Below are 19,586 nucleotides of genomic sequence, written 5' to 3' on the forward strand. Positions count from 1 at the left end.
GAGACCTGTTGATTAATGTATGTGGAGTCAAAGACTATACTTTCAGGGATCATTTCTATAGTTCATTATATATGTGGAATCAGGTAGCTTCTGATTTTTATAAAGTTTTGGAAATTCTTTATCAACTGCTTTCTAGAAATGTCACATCTGTGAGGTTCTGCCAAGGGATGTCCATCTTTATCTCCTCTAATCCTATGTAGTAAGACATGGTACTTGAGGTACATATCTTTATTCTAGTCCATGGAATCATTTCCCTGGACTAGCAACACTTGAATGTATTTACCCTGAGGGGCCTGGGTTCTTGGCAGTTGAAAGTACCATAAAAACCACTTACTGTGTTTGGGACCTGGAATTCCTGTCCACTTAAAGCAGAGCTCAGTGAAGTTTTTGTTGAAAAGGAAGGGCGTGTGCTCTGATGCAATCCATATGGACTTAGAATTTAGAGCATTTGTGCCTGTTTTTACGCAGAGATCTAGGTTGAGTGGACATTATTGTTCACTTGCTTAGTTAGTGATTATATTTTATACCAGATTATAAAATTTCAGAAAGATTCTATTCTTTCTTGGAAGAAACTTCTCTGGAGGACCATACAATCACACCATGCATTACTAATCCCAGCTGACTCCCTTGGCACTAATCATATTTTCAGCTTCACTACCCATATCTACCAGGTATCTAGCAGCCAGCCTCTAGTAAGTTCACACCCAACTTCTCTATTAAGAAGAACATATATATCCAGGGGTCCCTGTGGAAGTAATCTGTATCACTTATCTTGGGCTGCATTATGCCATGATAGCAAACAAGCCTAACTTAAAGTGACTTGCAATAACAAAGGTTATTTCTTTCTTACATTATATGTACATCATGGGTCAACTATGGCTCTGCTCCACATTATCTTCATTCTGGGACCCAGAATGACAGCAGTCCCTGTTTGAGACATGGCTAGTCCCATGGCCAAGGAAGAAAAGAAGCCTAATGAATCATAAGCTGTTTCTTTGGGTTTAGGGGTTTTGTTTTTTGTGGATTGGTTGGTTTGTTTTGAGACAGGATCTCAGTCTGTTGCCCAGACTAGAGGGCTGTGGCATCATTATAGCTCACTGCGACCTCCAGCTTCTGGGCTCAAGTGATCCTTCTGCCTCAGCCTCCTGAGTAGGTGGGACTATAGGTGTGTGCCACCATACCCAGCCAATTTTTTTGTAGAGGAAGAGTCTCGCTATGTTGCTTAGGCTGATCTTGAACTCCTGGCCTCAAGTGATCCTCCCACGTTGGCCTCCCATGCTTGTTCTTAAAAGCTAGAATTTCTGCCTCAAAGTTTCCTCTGTAATACCTAGCTCTTTTTAATGATTCTAGCAGCCACAAACTGAGGCTTATGCTCTGAAATGTTAATTGATTTTCGCTTTCTCACCTTAAATCATAAACTCTGACAGTATCTCATCTAGTTTTGTGTCTTCGGTGATGATCTCAGCATTCTTGCTCAGATTTCTAGTCCTTGTCACATTATTATAATAAGTTCATTACTCTGATGAATTATGATTTATTTCTACATAGATTAGGCTAATCTCTTAAGTTAATTAGACTGGACAAGGTGTTTTATCCGAAGAATGGCCCAATTCTCAGTTCTGAATTCTCTTTGCCTGCATTATTCCCTGGCTACCCATGGCTCCACTGAAAACCTTAAAAAAATTTTTTTAGAAAGGTGTGTACATTGTTATAGTAGATTAATAAATATCTTAGGGATACCTTTAAAGTGTATTTTATTGTATGCTTGTTTACATATTTGATAAAATAGGAAATTAGATTTACTACTTCACAGTTAGGAAAAGTTTCATTTAAAAAGTGGCACTTACAAACAGATATGGTATTTAAAGCCTGTCTCCTACCATTGTAAATATTTGGGTCATTTGACCCTAACTTTTAAAAAATAAATACTATGAGGCAACTTCTGAAATATTTATTTTTTTCCTTTTCTTTTCCTAGATCACAGGAGTCTCCCGGAGATGGACAGCCTCCAGCTTTGCCACCCAAACAATCTAAGAAAAACAGTTGGAACCAAATTCATTATTCACATTCTCAGCAAGATCTAGAAAATCATATTAATGAAACATTTGATGTTCCATCTTCCCCCGAGAAACCTACTGTAAGTAGCTTCTTCAAATTTCTCACTTTCCTTTGAATTTTTAAAATTCTAAATAAAATTTCTTTTATACTGTGGCATTTTTTAGCTGTAAATTGTATTACAATACTTTCTCTTTTTCAGCATATTGTTTGGTTATGAATTGTGCCATGATGTAACTCAGTATAAATTCTATAATTAGAAGTGGTTATAGGGAATGCAGGGAGTATATAAGAGGAGCTAATTCAGCTGTGGGGTAAAGGGAAAATTCCCAGAAGAGATCATCTCTGACCTGCATCTCGAAGCATAAATAAGAATTAACTAGATTCTTTTCCTTCAAAGAAGGAAGCATAGAGCATACTAAGTGAAAGAAGCCAGTAACAAATAGCCATATGTTATATGATTCCATATACATGAAATATCCAGAATCTATAGAAAGGATTAGTTTTTGACTAGGCTTTCAAGAATGGGAGGTGGGGGAATGGGGAGTGACTGCTAATGACTACAAGATTTCTTTGGGGGTTGATGAAAATATTGTACAATTAGACAGTGGTGATATCTGTACAACTCTGTAACTATAGTAAAAAATATTGAATTATATACTTTAAATGGGTGAAGTGTATGGTATGTGGATTGTGTCTCTTGTTTTTAAAAAGCACATGTATCAAGCAGAGGAAGTATCATTTGAATTCCTGTAACATTTATGAGTACTTGCTATGTGCTTTTATATGTATATATTTATATGAGAACCTTGCCAGATTGTAAGAATATAGCAATTAATAAAGACAGGCATGGCCCCTGTTCCTCCTGGCATTTATAGTCCAGCATGTGGTGGCAAGAATGCATGAGAGAATATGTCCAGTTTGACTAAAACTGCAAGGTATTTGTCAAAGAAATTTACTTTTCTGAGCTAACAATTTGATTAGAATTATGATTCTTTACATACTAGAGATAATAAAATCATACAAAAAACATGCTTCATGTATTCTTGAAGGATAGATTTTAAGTGAAGACAACTAAAAGTTATTTATTTTTTGTCTTTTTAAGCCAAATGGTGGTATTCCACATGATAATCTTGTTCTAATCAGAATGAAACCTGATGAAAATGGAAGGTTTGGATTCAATGTAAAGGTAACCTGGAATTTACATTGTACTCAGTTTTTAAATTCAGATGTTCTTATTTTGGTAAAATTTGACTAATGTTTGACTTGCTATCTTTTTAAGGGAGGATATGATCAGAAGATGCCTGTGATTGTGTCCCGGGTAGCACCAGGAACACCTGTGAGTTATCTAAATATTTCAAGTAAATCCTGTTTTCCAAGCATATGTACTTATTTTATCATTTTTTATTACTTTAAATAAAGGAAGAAATTTATCATTTCTTTTAGTTTGTCAAGTATTACATGTCATTAGCTGAATCTATTGAATTGCTAGGAAGTTGGTTTTTATTTATTCCCAGTCAAGAAGAGTAAATCCTTGTTTTTTGAAGCTTTGTTTTCATAAAGAAGCCACTTATGACTTTCAGTGCTTCTAAAGTGTTAACAGATTGTATCAAAATAATCCCCTTTAAAAAATGTAAACAGAAGTAGAGTTTTGGGGGCTTTTTTGTTTGCTTGTTTATTTTTTCATTTAGAATAGCTTAAATACATTATATTTGCTTACTTTCTATTTAAGTCATTTATTTTTTTTCTTTGTTCTTACCACTATACAAACATGAAATTTACTTTAAATGGAAATCATACTATAAGGACAATTTTTTAAACTTTTTATTATGAACATTCTAAACAAAAGTAGAGAAAACCTTATATTTACCCATTATATGAATCCCCTATTACTTATCATTTAGCTTCAACAACCATGAACTTTCTGTTGATCATAGGACAAATTCTTAATTGTAGGTACATTATCTTTATTGTTGTTATATGTACCAGATATTGCTTTCAAATTCCTGTTTATGTTGTTGTCTATTCTGTTTAATTTCATTTTTCTTACCTAAATGGTCTCCATATACCCTTCATCATTTCAATGTCTCTCTGTCCTAGGAAAAGTATGAGCCAGCAGCCTGAGAGAAAGAGGCCAGCTATGTTTTTTCAGTGCTTTTCAAATTTAGTTTGAAAATCACAGTTGAGATTGATCAAGGATATCATGCTGTGTGGTTTTGGTTCTGGTTTTTAAGGACCTTGTTGGTTACAAATAACAGGGTACTCAAGGAATACCCTGGCATAAGCATAAACACAAAATAGCTTCCGTAAGCATAAACATGTCAGATAGCTATAGAGGTGTCACACAAAACCTGAGGATACGAATGCAGTCAGACCTCTAGAAGAAACTTTAAAAATCATCAAGACTCTGCTTTTCACCTTTATTTCTTTTTATATGATTGTTCCATTCTTCTCATTCAGTGGAAATTAATTTGTACATTGAATCAGCTTTATCTCTCAAGCCTCTCCAGATAAAACACTCCAGACTAAATAAAACAGTGTAATTAGTAACAACTTCAAGCCAAGTCCTGTGGTATCACCACCACACACACTGAAGTTAGATTGTGACTGATAAATCTCTACTAAATAGAAATTGTATAGCTATCTTCTGCTACTTAAGCCTCAGTTTGTGTGGTAAGAAATGACTACTAATAACTTCCCTATTTATATATTTACCAGCACAGTAACCTATAGTGACTAAACCTCTCAGTCTAAATTATAAACTCCTGGGAAGTAAACCCTTAATAGATCCAACTTAGATTAGATGTCCTCATTTGAAAAAAGTCAGTTGTGGTTGGGGGAAAGGACATGCATACATACCTATACATATGTATTACATACATACACATACATACCGTGTCTAAACTGACTTCCAGAGACATACTGTGCATATCAAGGATGGAGACAAAGATGGTAGAAATAACCCAAAATTATTTAATGTATATTTAATGGAAAGTATGTATATATTTGGGACTGCAGATAAGGAGAGCAAAGACTGCAAAATTCTCATCTATCATATACAAAGTTAATGTCTAAAATAGAAAACAAAAACAAAAGGGAGATGTTATTTAGAGATACAGAGGTAAATACAAAAAGATGTTGAAAGAAGTTGCCTCTAGAGACGGGGATATAGTAGAGAGAAGCACAAGAAATGGTTTCTGGCCGGGCGTGGTGGCTCACACCTGTAATCCTAGCATTCTGGGAGGTCGAGGCAGGAGGCTCACTTGAAGTCAGGAGTTCAAGACCAGCCTGAGCAAGAGTGAGACCCCGTCTCTACTAAAAATAGAAAAAATTAGCCAGCCAACTAAAAATAGAAGCAAAAAATTAGCCAGGTGTGGTGGCGAGCGCCTGTAGTCCTAGCTGCTTGGGAGGCTGAGGCAGGAGGATTGCTTGAGCCCAGGGGTTCGAGGCTGCACTAGCCCAGGTAACAGAGCGAGACTCTGTCTCCAAAAAAAAAAAATGGTTTCTTTACAATCTCAGCTCTTTAAACTGTGATTTATAACTTTACTGAAAATAAAAATTTAAACTAAAACTTTTAAAAATCAATTATATATCTTTTGACCCAACAATTTCACTTTTAGGAATTTTCCCTAAGAAATAATTGGGCTAGGGAACAAAGGATACTTACTTAACACAAAGATATTCATTGTAGTGTGGTTTATAATAGTTTGAAATTGAAAAAAAAAATGTACATCATTAGAATTGGGGAAATAAATTATATGTTGCTTTGCAGCTATTGGGATGATGATTTAACTCTATATAAATATGGAAATATGTCCATAAGATGGTATTATGGGATAATGTTATAATTCCTCATATACATTTGACTTGGTTTATTAAAATGTAAATTGTGTACATAGAAAAAGTCTAGAAACATGCCCAAAAAGTTAGCAGTGTTTCATCTGGATAATGGAATTACTGGCATTTATCACTTTCTTCTATATTCCTTTTTTAATTGTCAGAATCATGACAATGAGCATGCATTGCTCTTATAATTAGAAAAAATAATACACCTTTCTTTATTTGTATGACAGTCGTAATAGTGAATAACACAAAAGAAATATTTATTTTTTTCCGAGCAATGAATTTGGATAGTTTTCAACTAAGTCAAGAATGTTCAGGGAACATTCTATAGGCAGGTTCATTTCCAAATGGAATTCTATGACTATGAGTTTTCTTTTTAAGCTATACAGATTATTGGTCATTTTCCCCTTCTGCCACGTAGAACTATGTCCCACAAATATTGGCTGAATTTAGAACAAATAAAAACAACAGGAATTTATCATTTTTCTATTACTTCATTAATTTAGAGACTACAGTCTTCAAATTGGAAACCAAATTTTAGGTAATTGGGGAAAATTTTTTTTTAATTTTTATGAATACATAATAGTTGTACATATGTATGGGATTCAAATATTTTAATGTCGTTTTTATATTAGACACTTTCTGAAGTGGATAAAATAACTCCCAATTAAAGTCATGTTTCTCTTCCTTTTTTTTCCCCCCTACTTTTTCTTAGAGACAAGGTCTCACTATGTTGCTCAGAAGTATAGTGGCTATTCACAAGTGTGCTCCACAGCAACCTCAAACTCCTGGGCTCAAGTGATCCTCTTACCTCAGCCTCCTGAGTAGCTGGGACTACAGGCGTGCATCACTGCAACCTGGCCATGTTTCTCTTCCTATCTGATAATCTTTTAGCCAGTAGCTGTTGCTCCAACAAAATTCATTTTAATATGCAGTTTATCTACACTTTCCAGATCAGAATGAAATGCAAATAAAAAAATAACATACCCAAAAAAAGGCAGGTTAAGTATGAGAGTTCCTTCAGCAATAATGGGTATAGTAAGAGAGACTCATAGCTATCCTCTCTAACACAGAGACCACCTCTTCTCTTCCACTAACTGCACTATCAACAAAATAATGTGAGAAGATAGCTCTTTCAGCTACTTTTTCCCCAGTATCATTACCTCCCAATTCACCATATTTAGATGTCTCAAAGACATTTACAAAAACTTTGAACCACATTGGTGCACAAAAGCATTACACCAGTAGTACACAGAGGGAGTATATGAATGTCTGTCATCTACTTCACTACAGGAGTAGAAAAAATAAGCAACTCAAGAGAATGGATACAACCCTAATTGAATATTTTAGATTTTAAAGCTTTGAGTCGAATTATCTCATTTTTATCTTCACAAACAACTCTGAAATAATAGGGCAGGTATCTGTTCCATTTTCACTGTTTCAGGTGTCCATGATCACACATTTCTTAAGCAGCACAGGAAAAACTTGGCTTCTAGACCAGTACCCTTTCAACTAATGACAATACTTTGTTGGATTTTATTGACTTTGCATTTATAATGAATTTGAGTAGCTGTGCTTTCCTTTCTATCATGCCTTTGCCACAAGAATTTCACTTTTTTGTAAGATTCAACCGCACTATTTCCTTCTCTATCTGGCCTATCATTGTTCAAACTTGATTCTCACATATTTTCATTGCTTTGTTCCCAGAACGCACTGTCCATATTTCAATTTTTTTCTCTCTCTTTTACCTTAATTACTGTTTTGTTTCTTAATAAAGTGCAGATGGTCCTCACTTTGCACAGTAGTGCAGGATGGTAAAAATGAACACTCAAGAAGAAATCATGGGCCGGGCGCGGTGGCTCCCGCCTGTAATCCTAGCACTCTGGGAAGCCAAGGGGGGCAGATTGAGTTCAGGAGTTCAAGACCAGCCTGAGCAAGAGCAAGACCCCATCTCTACTAAAAAAAAAAATAGAAGGAAATTAGCTGGACAACTAAAAAATATATAGAAAAAATTAGCTGGGCATGGTGGCACATGCCTGTAGTCGCAGCTACTCGGGAGGCTGAGGCAGTAGGATTGCTTGAGCCCAGGAGTTTGAGATTGCTGTGAGCAAGGCTGATGTCACAGCACTCTAGCCTGGGCAACAGAGTGAGAGTGTGTCACAAAAAAAAAAAAAAGAAATGCAGTGATCTTGATCAGTGGGAAAATTTATGGTTGTTCCCATGACCTTTAAATATTTCATCAAAACATCAAAATCTCTCTGTTTCTTATAAAGGTAGAAAGAAATGAAAAATAGTAAAACTAATATTGATTTAGTATCCTATAATTCGAAATATTGAGCATTAACATGTTTTATTTCCTTGTGAAAACTTATCACAAGTAGTTTGAACAGTGCTTGCTAACTTCTTGTCATTTTTGTAACAGTACAAAGTAAGCATCTTTTCTTGCCTTGGCAAGTTGTCATAATCCTCTCTTAGGTTGGATCCACTCCCAACATTTTGTCCTTTGAACTTTCTGTGTTGTGAAATATCTCACAGAGTTCCTTTGGCTACATATGTAGTCCGTCAAACAGCAGTATCATCAACATTTCCATGGTTACCTGTTTCTTGTAAAACTCAGTTTCACTTCTAGCATTAATCACCTTTCGTTTATTTGCTGCACTTTCATCTTTTTCTGGTCAATTTCTTCTTTAGATTTCTTATTTTTATATATGGGTTTATCACTGGGAGACAAAACTACATGCTTTGCTGCCTGTGCATAAACTAAATAACAAATGTGCATCATCAAATCAACAGTAGACTTTGAAAGAACTGATGTGATTGGTCACTGATAATGATGAGTTTCTATCATTTATGTAACGATTTTTCTACTGAAGGCATAGCAACAAAGTTTGTACTTTATGCAGTTATTCACAGTTAATACATTGTGGTAACTAAAATTTCAACCACATTGTCAGGGGGGCTGATGTTATTTAACACGTTAAGTGCTATGTGACTTGTAATTAACTCATGCTAGTTTTGAGCCTGGGGCCTTGTGAAGTATATATAACTCACATTTCTCTTTACCTTGAGCCACTTGAACTATTTTTTAAGTTGCATACAACTCACGCACAGAAAACAATAAAAATTAACAAATTTTTCATTAAATTAAAAAGGATCATTTTGTTTTCGAAGTTTTTTTTCTATGTTCGTAATAAAACATGTGGCCTCAGGGAAAAAAATTTTTTTTTCTAGTGTGGCAATGTTTTAACTAACCCATGGTAACTGAAATTTGTATGTATCTAGACAGTGCAAAGCAAAGGCTGCCTGTGTGTATGCACCTTGAAATTATCAGTCTTCTCTGTATGTCTAGGCACATAATAGGTCATCAAGAAAGAAATTGTTGAATGAAGAAAGAGGAAAAAAATAGAATCTTCATGGGATAGCTATGTTTCTGCATTTTTAAAAATGAATGAATAAATGGATAGATACTTTTTTACATGCAGTTTAATTCTTCTGTTCTAGAGTCTATAAAAATAAATTCCCGTGCTTTACTTTCAGAGAGCTGCATGCAAATTTTAAATCTTATCTGCATTACATTACAGGCTGACCTCTGTGTCCCTCGATTGAATGAAGGGGACCAAGTTGTTCTGATCAATGGTCGGGACATTGCAGAACATACTCATGATCAGGTTGTCCTGTTTATTAAAGCTAGCTGTGAGAGACATTCTGGGGAACTCATGCTTCTAGTTCGACCTAATGGTAAGTACTCTATGTAGCATTAGATATTTATCATAATTAATTACAATTTATTACTGGACACATCAGCTGGAGTGCTAACTTAAAACATAAGTTGTGTCAGTTTGCTGCTCAAAGCATAATGGCTTCCATTCATACTTGGAGTAAAATCCAATTTCATGGCCACCTTTCCTCCCACGCAGCCTTGTTCATTCTTCTCTATTCTATACTAGCTTTCTTGCTGTTCCTCAGATGTCCCAATCCTCTGCCAAATGCACTCTTCTTCATTTTTATATGACTTATTCCTCAGTTCATTCAGGTCTCTGCTCAGGTGTCATCTTCAGAATCTTTTTCTCCCCTGACTACCATTGGTAAAATGGCCTCCCTTTTCCCCCAATTGCCCTAGTAGCAGTAGTAAGTACTCAAATACTTTTTGAATGAATGAGTAAATTTGAACTTTTTCCACCTTTGGAAAACTCCATAACAAGCTATAGTTAGAACAGTTGTTTAAAAATCCTGTCTATGTTGGCCGGGCATGGTGGCTCAAGCCTATAATCCTAGCACCCTGGGAGGCCAAGGCGGGAGGATCACTTGAGGGCAGGAGTTTGAAACCAGCCTGATCAAGAGCAAGACCCCTGTCTCTATTAAAAATAGAAAAAATAAGCCGGCCAACTAAAAATAGAAATAAAACATTAGCCAGGTGTTGTGGCAAGTGCCTGTAGTCCCAGATACTTGGGAGGCTGAGGCAGGAGGATCATTTGAGCCCAGGAGTTTGAGGTTGCTGTGAGCTATGATGACACCATGGCACTCTAGCCTGGGCAACAGGGCGAGACTCTGTCTCAAAAAAAAAAAAAAAAAAATCCTTTCTATGTTTTCAGTAGAGATGTCTACCTGCCTAATCATTTCATCTCCCACTCTGGACAGCTGACTTGTTAATTCATAGTCATAGAGTCCCAGGTTTTAGAGAAACTTTAAACACCGTAAGCTTTGGCTCCTTTGCTAATTGCATGATTTTCCTTTTCAACAACCTCAAGAACATCTTAACGATGTAGAGTACTCAGTGGCTCCTGAAGCAGTTCATTCCATCTATGGATAACTTGAACTATAAATTGAACTAAAAGTCCATCTTCTTTCAGTTACGTTGTTCCTAATTCTATCACTTTGTGCTATGTAGAGTAAGTTTAAACCCTCTTCCTTCAGTTTTTTGACATCAGCTAATTTTACCAGGAACTTCCCTCCACTTCTCCAGTTTATTTAGCAGTCCCAGAGCCTTCAGCCAGTATTCGTATGGCATTGTTTCAAGTTCCCTCAATACTTTATCAGTCTCCTCTAAGAAGAGAGTTGTATGTGCCTATCTCCCAGAATTAGACATATTCTTGTTTTATTCAGAACAGTTTACTGTTGATCATAGTTTCAGCCATAGAATAATTATTGTTTAATACCATGTTATCACTTGTTGAATATGTAACATAGGAAAGTAAAATGTAATTAGACTTCTACCTATTGCCACCACACCTAACCCTGCAAAATTTTGCAAGAAAGTTTTTGTTTGTTTTTAAAGGCTGCTGTGGTGGTTCACACCTGAAATCCCAGCATTTAGGGAGGCTGAGGAGGGACAATTGGTTGAGGCCATGATTCTGAGACCAGCCTAGGCAACATAGTGAGATCTTGTCTTTACAAATAATGTTCAAAAATTAGCCAGGCGTGATGTCATGTGCCTGTAGCCGTAGCTACTCAAGAGGAATTCTAGGTTGTAATGAGCTGTGGTCGTGCCACTGTACTCAAGCCTAGGCAACAAATCGAGACCCTATCTCTTTAAAAACAAACAAACAAACAAACAAAAACTCTTCTTGTTCACAAATAAGCATTTTCATTGATCTTCTGCATTTATGGTCTAGAATTGGCTTTCTAGGAAGATTAATAGGACTTCAATAGAACATTCTATTTTTACTTTTCAAGGAGCTTGTTCATTTAGACCTGATACTTAGGTAATCATTGCCAGTCATTTTCTGTCACATAAAACTTCAGATTTTATACCAGGAATAATATTCTTTCAATTTTATTCTGTTTTCTCTTGATAATAGATCCTAAAGAACTTAATAATAACAGCTAATAGTTATTAAAAGTTTTCTGTGCACCTAGGCTCTTTTGTATATTCTCATTTAATCCTCAGAGCCATCCAGTGAGATGAATCATCCTCATTTTACAGTTGAAGACACTACAGCACCAAGACATTCAGTTACCTAATTAGAGATTCATGTCTGGTTCAGAGCCAGAATATGAATAAAAGTTCATATGAAGGGAAAGGCATGGCCTTTGTTCATTCCAGATTGCCTCATTTTTACTTTAAACTAAGAAACGTACCTACCTAGAGGGCCTACTTCTTACAAAAGATCTTTCTAACATTGTTTTATAGTCAAAATCTGGACCAGGACCTCTATCTGCTTTCATTGTGGGTCTCTCATGTCCATTCTTTTTTTAAACAATTAATCCTAGCATCTCATGTCTATTCTTATTTAAGATAACATATAATCAGGCCAGGCACGGTGGCTCACACCTGTAATCTCAACACTTTGGGAGGCCAAGATAAGAGGATTGCTTTAGCCCAGGTGTTTGAGACCAGCCTGGGCAACATAGCAAGACCTCGTCTCTACAGACACAAAAAAATTTAATTAAAAAAAGTACTTGACCGGGCGCAGTGGCCACGCCTGTAATCCTAGCACTCTGGGAGGCCGAGGCGGGCAGATTGTTTGAGCTCAGGAGTTCGAGACCAGCCTGAGCAAGAGCGAGACCCCGTCTCTACTAAAAATAGAAAGCAATTAGCCAAACAACTGAAATATATACAAAAAAAAATTAGCCGGGCATGGTGGTGCATGCCTGTAGTCCCAGCTACTCGGGAGGCTGAGGCAGGAGGATTGCTTGAGCCCAGGAGTTTGAGGTTCCTGTGAGCTAGGCTGACGCCACGGCACTCTAGCCCGGGGAACAGAGTGAGACTCTGTCTCAAAAAAAAAAAAAAAGTGCTTAATCAAAATTTAAGATTATGTTTGCCAAGAATATACTTTTTTTTTCCTGATCTTTTCCCCTTTAATTCTTATTTCATCAACCAAATGCAGTCACACCTCTTTGTCTTTTCATTCTTCATTTCAGAGATTTATTTTTCTCAAAAATGTTACATATTTGAGGGCTTCCTGGACAAGACTACAAGAAGTCTGTACCTTTGCTCCATATTTTAGAAGGCCCTGCTCTGGCTCTTCTTCAGCGCTGTAACCTAGCCTTCCTTTCCAGACCCCGTTTTTCAATCCTCATTTCTCTGTTCAAATAGCCTTGAGCCCACTTCCTAGGCAGTTGTGGGCATTTTCCACAGGTCCCTTCTCCTGAGAGTGCATCACGTGGTATGTGTACCCTAGGCCAGCAAAGTGGCTAAGAGGCAGGAGTTTGCAGAGAGGCAGGTGTAGAAAGAGCTTACATGTGGGCTGAAATATTTACATGTATGTTTATAGGCTCCCATGTTAAAGACCAGAGCTAAGAGTGGGAAAAGAAGTAGGGTAAGCTACAGTCCTAGGATTTAGGGTCTGACTTTCTTCATACTACCATGACCATGAATTCTGGCCCAGAAGTCTCATTTGAAATCTGGCCTCCTAGGTTGTTTTGTAGATGTATTAAGTAAAAAGCATAGTGCCATGTTTTGTTTAGCACTGTGTTCAATGTTTTGGTAACTTATCATATTTAGACATATATAGGGTTCGATTTATACTCTTGCCCTAGGTCCCACAAATTAAGGGCAGGTATTTTCAGAGCTGCTTCTTAGCAGCTCCTCTTTTTCTTAATGTATTTTCAAGTTATAGACATTTTCAGCTATGGCCAAGAACGCTTCTTTCCCCAAAGGTACAGCAAAGCCCATCAACTCCACAGCTATTCTTTCTCCTTACATAGTAGCACCAGACTCAGACCTGATGTAATTCTTCGTAAATGAATTATTTTTCTGATACAAAGAATGTAACTGGTAAATTCCTATCATCATTCATTAAGATCTCCATGTATGTTTTTGTTTTGTTTTAGCTGTATATGATGTAGTGGAAGAAAAGCTAGAAAATGAGCCAGACTTCCAGTACATTCCTGAGAAAGCCCCACTAGATAGTGTCCATCAGGATGACCATTCCCTGCGGGAGTCAATGATCCAGCTGGCTGAGGGACTTATCACTGGAACAGTCCTGACACAATTTGATGTAAGTAATATCATTGTATATACAAAGCATTTGCCTGTATTTTCTAATTAGTTTCATGGTTTCTTAACTGCCTAATCTATCCGTTATAATTTATATACTAAAATGGTATTCTGAGAAATGTTTGACATGAAAAGAGTTCTAAAATGCAAAGTTTTAAAAATTGCTCCCAAAATATTACCTATGGTTATATAAGTAGATGTCTGGTTTTAAAAAGAGGGATAGGGAAATTTTACACATAAGTCAGCAAACTAAATTTTTTTCATAATTAAATAGCTGTTTTATTAAAGGTAGTAGATGAGTATAGGCTATTATAGACTTTAAAATCCTGAGTTAAAGGAAAATAACTTTTATTTGTATTTAAAGTTTATACCTTGTCATATTTAATCTTTCTCTAATTTTTGTCAGTGCAGTCTTGAAGACTAGAGAAAACAAAACCCTCAGATCATTGTATTAGAAGAACAAGAATACTTCTTGAGCATTTAGAATCCATATTTTGACCAGTGAGCATAGAGTGGATTTTGAAATACTCTATTTAGACTGAACTTTTTACTTGTGTAATTTAATAAAACTGAATGGTTTTTACTGTGTTTTTAAAAATGACCATCATTAATATTTTATTCTCTGAACTATATGTTATAGGTAAGTGTTTGTAACCATAAAACATTTAGAGGTATGTGTCGGTTTTTCTTTTAAAAAGTTCTTAGTTCATGTACTGTGAATACTTCTAAACTAAATGGAAGCTCAATGTTTTCTGCAGATTTGCTATTCAAAACTTTAGGTACTTCTGCTGTAACCAAATTGTTTTTACTTGTTTTTTCCATTTCTCAAAATATGATATATAATTCATGTCAAAAACTACAGAACTCAGCTTTGTACATCTGGTTCATTACTAGCCTAAGGTACATAATTGTGTAGACTGTGTATCCTAAGGAAAAAACTTGTTTCTGTTAGTATAAAAACATGTCTGAAAAACAAAACAGAAATTGTTGATGATGGCTTGTTGGACTTGTACTTTTTTTTTTTTTAGCAACTTTATCGGAAAAAACCTGGAATGACAATGTCTTGTGCCAAATTACCTCAGAACATTTCCAAAAATAGATACAGAGATATCTCGCCTTGTAAGTATCTATGGTCTCTATAAAGTTTAATCTTTCTCCCTTTTTTTGAGATAGAGTCTCACTGTTGCCCAGGCTAGAGTGCAGTGGCGTTAGCCTAGTTCACAGCAACCTCAAACTCCTGGGGTCAAGCAATCCTCCTGCCTCAGCCTCCCAGACTGCTAGGATTACAGGCATGATCCACCACGCCCAGCCAAGTTTAATCTTTTTAACATAACTTTATTAACACATTGTTTCTCTTAAATTTTTTCCAGATGATGCTACACGGGTCATTTTAAAAGGTAATGAAGACTACATCAATGCAAACTATATAAATGTAAGTTTATTTTATTATGCCTTTGTCATTTGGAATAATAGGGGCCATTATAAACTTTGAAATACATTTCTTTTTGTTACAAGCATAAGCTTGATAGAATATTAAAACTTCCAGACATTGAAAAATATTATCAAAATAATACTAAAGAAAGTAGGTTGGTACTGGCATATTACTATATGGATGAAGTAGTGGAATGGAATAGTCCAGTTCAAAATTAGACTGAAATAAATACTAGAATTTTATTTATGGTAGGATTGGCCTTTAAAATAACTAAGATAAAATAGACTATCCAGTGAAGAGATGGTTAGGTTAACTGTCTAGAATATATCGTTGTAATGAGGGGTCCCCTCCCAATTTGGGAGGGAAATAGTATCACTTTTTTTTTCCTTAACTTTGTAATATAGAAAATTTCAAATGTATAAAATTAGAGCAAAAATGTAAAATGAACCTTCATGTATACATCACTCAGTTTCAGTGACCAATCTTATTTAACCTATATCCCCAAACATCCAGATTGTTTTGAAGCAGATTTGTACATTATATAATTCATCTATAAATACCTCACCTACTCACTCTTGATGCCAACATATATTCCAAATATATCAAGATATAAATTTTAAAAATGAATCATGGAAGTACTTGAAGGAAATACTTGAGAACTGTTTAAAATCTCAGAGGGGGAAGGTTTCTCTAAGCTTAGAAACATGTCTAATTTATAAAAAAGAGATTGATGAATTTGGCAATGTAAAATTTTTAGTTTTTGGTATGCTTAAAAAGTACTAAAATCAAATGGCAAACTGAATTTTTAAAATACTAGAAAAGGCTTACTTCAATATACAAAAAGCTCTATAAATGAATGAGAAAAATAAAGGAAGTCCAATGAAAATAATGGACTGCAAAGACAATTCATAGAAGAGGAGGGAGGGGAGGGAAGGGATGGGTAAATTCACACCTAATGTGTACAGTGCACACTGTCTGGGGGATAGGCACACTTATAACTTCAATTCAAATGGTACAAAAGCAAGTTATGCAACCAAAAAGTTCATACCCCCATAGTATTCTGAATTAAAAATAAAATAATTCTTAGAAAAGGAAATGCAAATGACATTTTAAATTTTATGGCCATTTTAAAATCTATACAGAAGTAGAGAAAACAGCTCCATGTAACTGTTACCCAGCTTTAAGAGCTAACAACAAATGACCAATCTTGTTTCATCTAAATACTGCCCTCCCCCAATTATTTTTTAAGTCCAGATATATCATTTATTTGTAAATACAGTTAAAGTCTTTTTGAACACTGAATTAGAGACTATTGAATCATTACCTCAGAGAAATATAGGGCTAGGTTCCTACAAGCCATCTAGTCACAACATTTTTGTCAGCTGATCAATATATAACCTTGTTTATGTTTAAAGTCACCATGTTTAATATATATTGTTGATGAATTAACATTGAACTCAAAGCCAACAGCACTGTAAAGCACGCCTGAAGGAAGCTTATCTAACACACATATTTTCTCTGTGAGGTATATATCATAGCCGCCTTGCCCTTAGGAACATTAGATAGCACTTCAACACTTCACTTAGGGACCATTTTAAATAGCAAAATCACAAAGAAAAAGCACAAAAATGCAAAAAATGTAGCACTATATAGAATGCAAAAAGGGCATTTATTTACAGTATGAGTGCTGAAACAAAAAGACACAGATTTGCCATGTTCAATCTCAGCTGCCAACATGCATGTTTTCAGGTGACTCAATTTTGCAATACTCTGAGCATGTCTACAAATGACCAAGAAAGCCCTGCGATTATTTTAGGGTCATGAATAAATTTTAGCAAATAGTCAAAATTGCAAACCTATGACTTGAGGATAAGCTACTTTGGAATGTACATCTGATAAGGACTTTTTTTTTTTTTTCCTTAGCAAAACCACAATACCATTATAACACTTAGAAAAATAACAATGTCAAACACAGGTAAATGAAAAATACACTCAATTAATGACAAAGAATAGTGCAAGTTAAAACTGCAAGAAATTACTGTTTCACCTATGAGATTGAAAGATCAAAAAATTTGATAGTACCACATACAGTTCCACATCCTTTATGTGAACCCATGGATCAAATATGCTTTGAGATTCAGAATTTTTAGAATTTTGAAAGGTTATTCAGTGCTTATAACATACTATAATATGTAGCTCTGGAATAAGTACCCTGTAGTCAATATATTGATATGCAACAGCAAACTATAGATAGTCCCACTAAGTGGAACTAGTGAAGCATATAAATAGTCTTAGGTCAGTTCAGGTCAGACTGTGCTGTCAAATGAGCCCAGGTTGGTCAAGTTTACAAAAGATAAAAACAAAACAAAACCTTGAATTTCAGAGCTTAAGGTTCAGTTTCAGAATTGTGGATAAGGGATTATGGCTCTATTAATGAGAGAATATGGGAGAATAAGCACTCCTCATACATTATAGGTGAAAGTATAAATTGGTAGAATCTCTTTGGAGAACAATTTGGCACCATCTGTCAAAATTTTAAGTGCACATATACTTTCATCCAGCATTCTCATTTCTTCCTATTGCCCATACAGATATAGTTCTATATTTGTACAAAAATGTTGTTTACAAAAGTATTCAGTTTAGCTTTGTTGCTGGTAGCAAGTAGATTAGACTTAAATGTGCGTGAAATATTTTGTTATATTTATACAGTGGAGCCCTTAAAAAGAATAAAATTGCATACACTAATCTGACATCTCAAAGATAAAGTGAAAAAAAGAAATAATATGCATAACAACATTATAGTATGCTACCACTTTTTAATAATAGTTTTACGAAAAATGGGAAAATAGTTTTGCATGTATATTTGTGTGTTGTGTATAGAATACTCTGAAAGAGAGGCCAGGCATGGTGGCTCACGCCTATAATCCTAGCATTTTGGGAGGCCGAGACGGGAGGATTGATTGAGCTCAGGAGTTTGAGACCAGCCTGAGCAAGAGCGAGACCCTGTCTCTACTAAAAATAGAAAAATTAGCCAGGCGTTGAGTCCCAGCTACTTGGGAGGCTGAGGCAGATCACTTGAGCCCAGGAGTTTGAGGTTACAGTAAGCTATGATAATCCCACTGCACTGTAGCCCAGGCAACAGAGTGAGACCCTGTCTCCAAAAAAAAAAAAAAAAAGAATAAAAAGAAACCAGGAGAAACAATTGCCCTCCTGGGCATAAACTAGAGGCTGGTATGGGAGGGACAAGGGACTTCATTCTTTCTTTACCCTTTGTTTGCCTTGTGCATATATCACCGTTTTTTAAAATTTAGTCTCAAAAGGTAGGATAATGACTCATCTTCCCCAAACACTATCTTACCTCATTCTGAAAATTATGAATTTAAAATATTATTCTAATATGATTTAAAATCATTTTATATGTAAAGTACAAGCTAAAACAAATGGCAGAATTTTTTTTTCCTCACAAATTTTACCAAGAAGCTATTTACTGATAAATATTTTTTGTTTCTTTACCAAGTCTCACCCTCTGAAACAGGTTCTCTGTAATGCTGCTCTAAAAACCATAAGAGTATTTGGGAAATAGTTAAATTCCTGTTTCCACTAATTGAAAGATAAATACATATAACTACTGAACATTGCCAAGAGATTTCTTCTACAGATAAAGTAAGAAATTGTTGGTAAAGATTTTTTTTTACTGACTAGTTTGTTGAGATAGTTGTGTTCAATTCAACAACCAGTTAGTAGATAATTTTCATATTCCTGATGATAGCAAAAAGTAATAATGCAAAAGATTTTATTTTTCTGTTCTGTGCTTTTCTTTTCAGATGGAAATTCCTTCTTCCAGCATTATAAATCAATACATTGCTTGTCAAGGGCCATTACCACACACTTGTACAGATTTTTGGCAGATGACTTGGGAACAGGGCTCCTCCATGGTTGTAATGTTGACCACACAAGTTGAACGTGGCAGAGTAAGTCATAGTTGAATCTTTCTTTTTGTTGTTATTGTTGTCATAGTTGAATATTACATATTCCTTGGGCTTTCTTTCAAATTCTCTTGCATATATATAATCAGAATATTCACATTAATTTAATCTTTTGGCCAGGCATGGTGGCTCACGCCTATAATCCTAGCACTCTGGGAGGCCGAGACAGGAGGATCACTTGAGGTTAGGAGTTTCAGACCAGCCTCGCTAAGAACGAGACCCTGTCTCTACTAAAAATAGGAAGAATTAGCCGGCCATCTAAAAATGTAAAAAATTAGTGAGGTGTGGTAGCCCATGCCCATAGTCCCAGCTACTCAGGAGGGATCGTTTG

General features: G+C 35.5%; 1 protein-coding gene across 2 annotated transcripts in view; it reads left to right on the top strand.

The window, feature by feature from the left end:
- Window positions 1–19,586, top strand: part of PTPN4 (protein tyrosine phosphatase non-receptor type 4) — a 183,759-nt gene that overhangs the window by 151,137 nt on the left and 13,036 nt on the right. For both annotated transcript variants that reach the window (XM_045559157.1, XM_045559158.1), the window contains 8 exons: window positions 1,978–2,137; window positions 3,161–3,244; window positions 3,338–3,394; window positions 9,480–9,636; window positions 13,672–13,838; window positions 14,866–14,956; window positions 15,208–15,269; window positions 19,094–19,240. In XM_045559157.1, coding sequence (XP_045415113.1) covers window positions 1,978–2,137; window positions 3,161–3,244; window positions 3,338–3,394; window positions 9,480–9,636; window positions 13,672–13,838; window positions 14,866–14,956; window positions 15,208–15,269; window positions 19,094–19,240 — 925 coding nt within the window. The remainder of the gene's footprint in view (window positions 1–1,977; window positions 2,138–3,160; window positions 3,245–3,337; window positions 3,395–9,479; window positions 9,637–13,671; window positions 13,839–14,865; window positions 14,957–15,207; window positions 15,270–19,093; window positions 19,241–19,586) is intronic.

Source organism: Lemur catta, chromosome 8 (genome assembly GCF_020740605.2).
Source record: "Lemur catta isolate mLemCat1 chromosome 8, mLemCat1.pri, whole genome shotgun sequence".
Taxonomy (NCBI): domain Eukaryota; kingdom Metazoa; phylum Chordata; class Mammalia; order Primates; family Lemuridae; genus Lemur; species Lemur catta.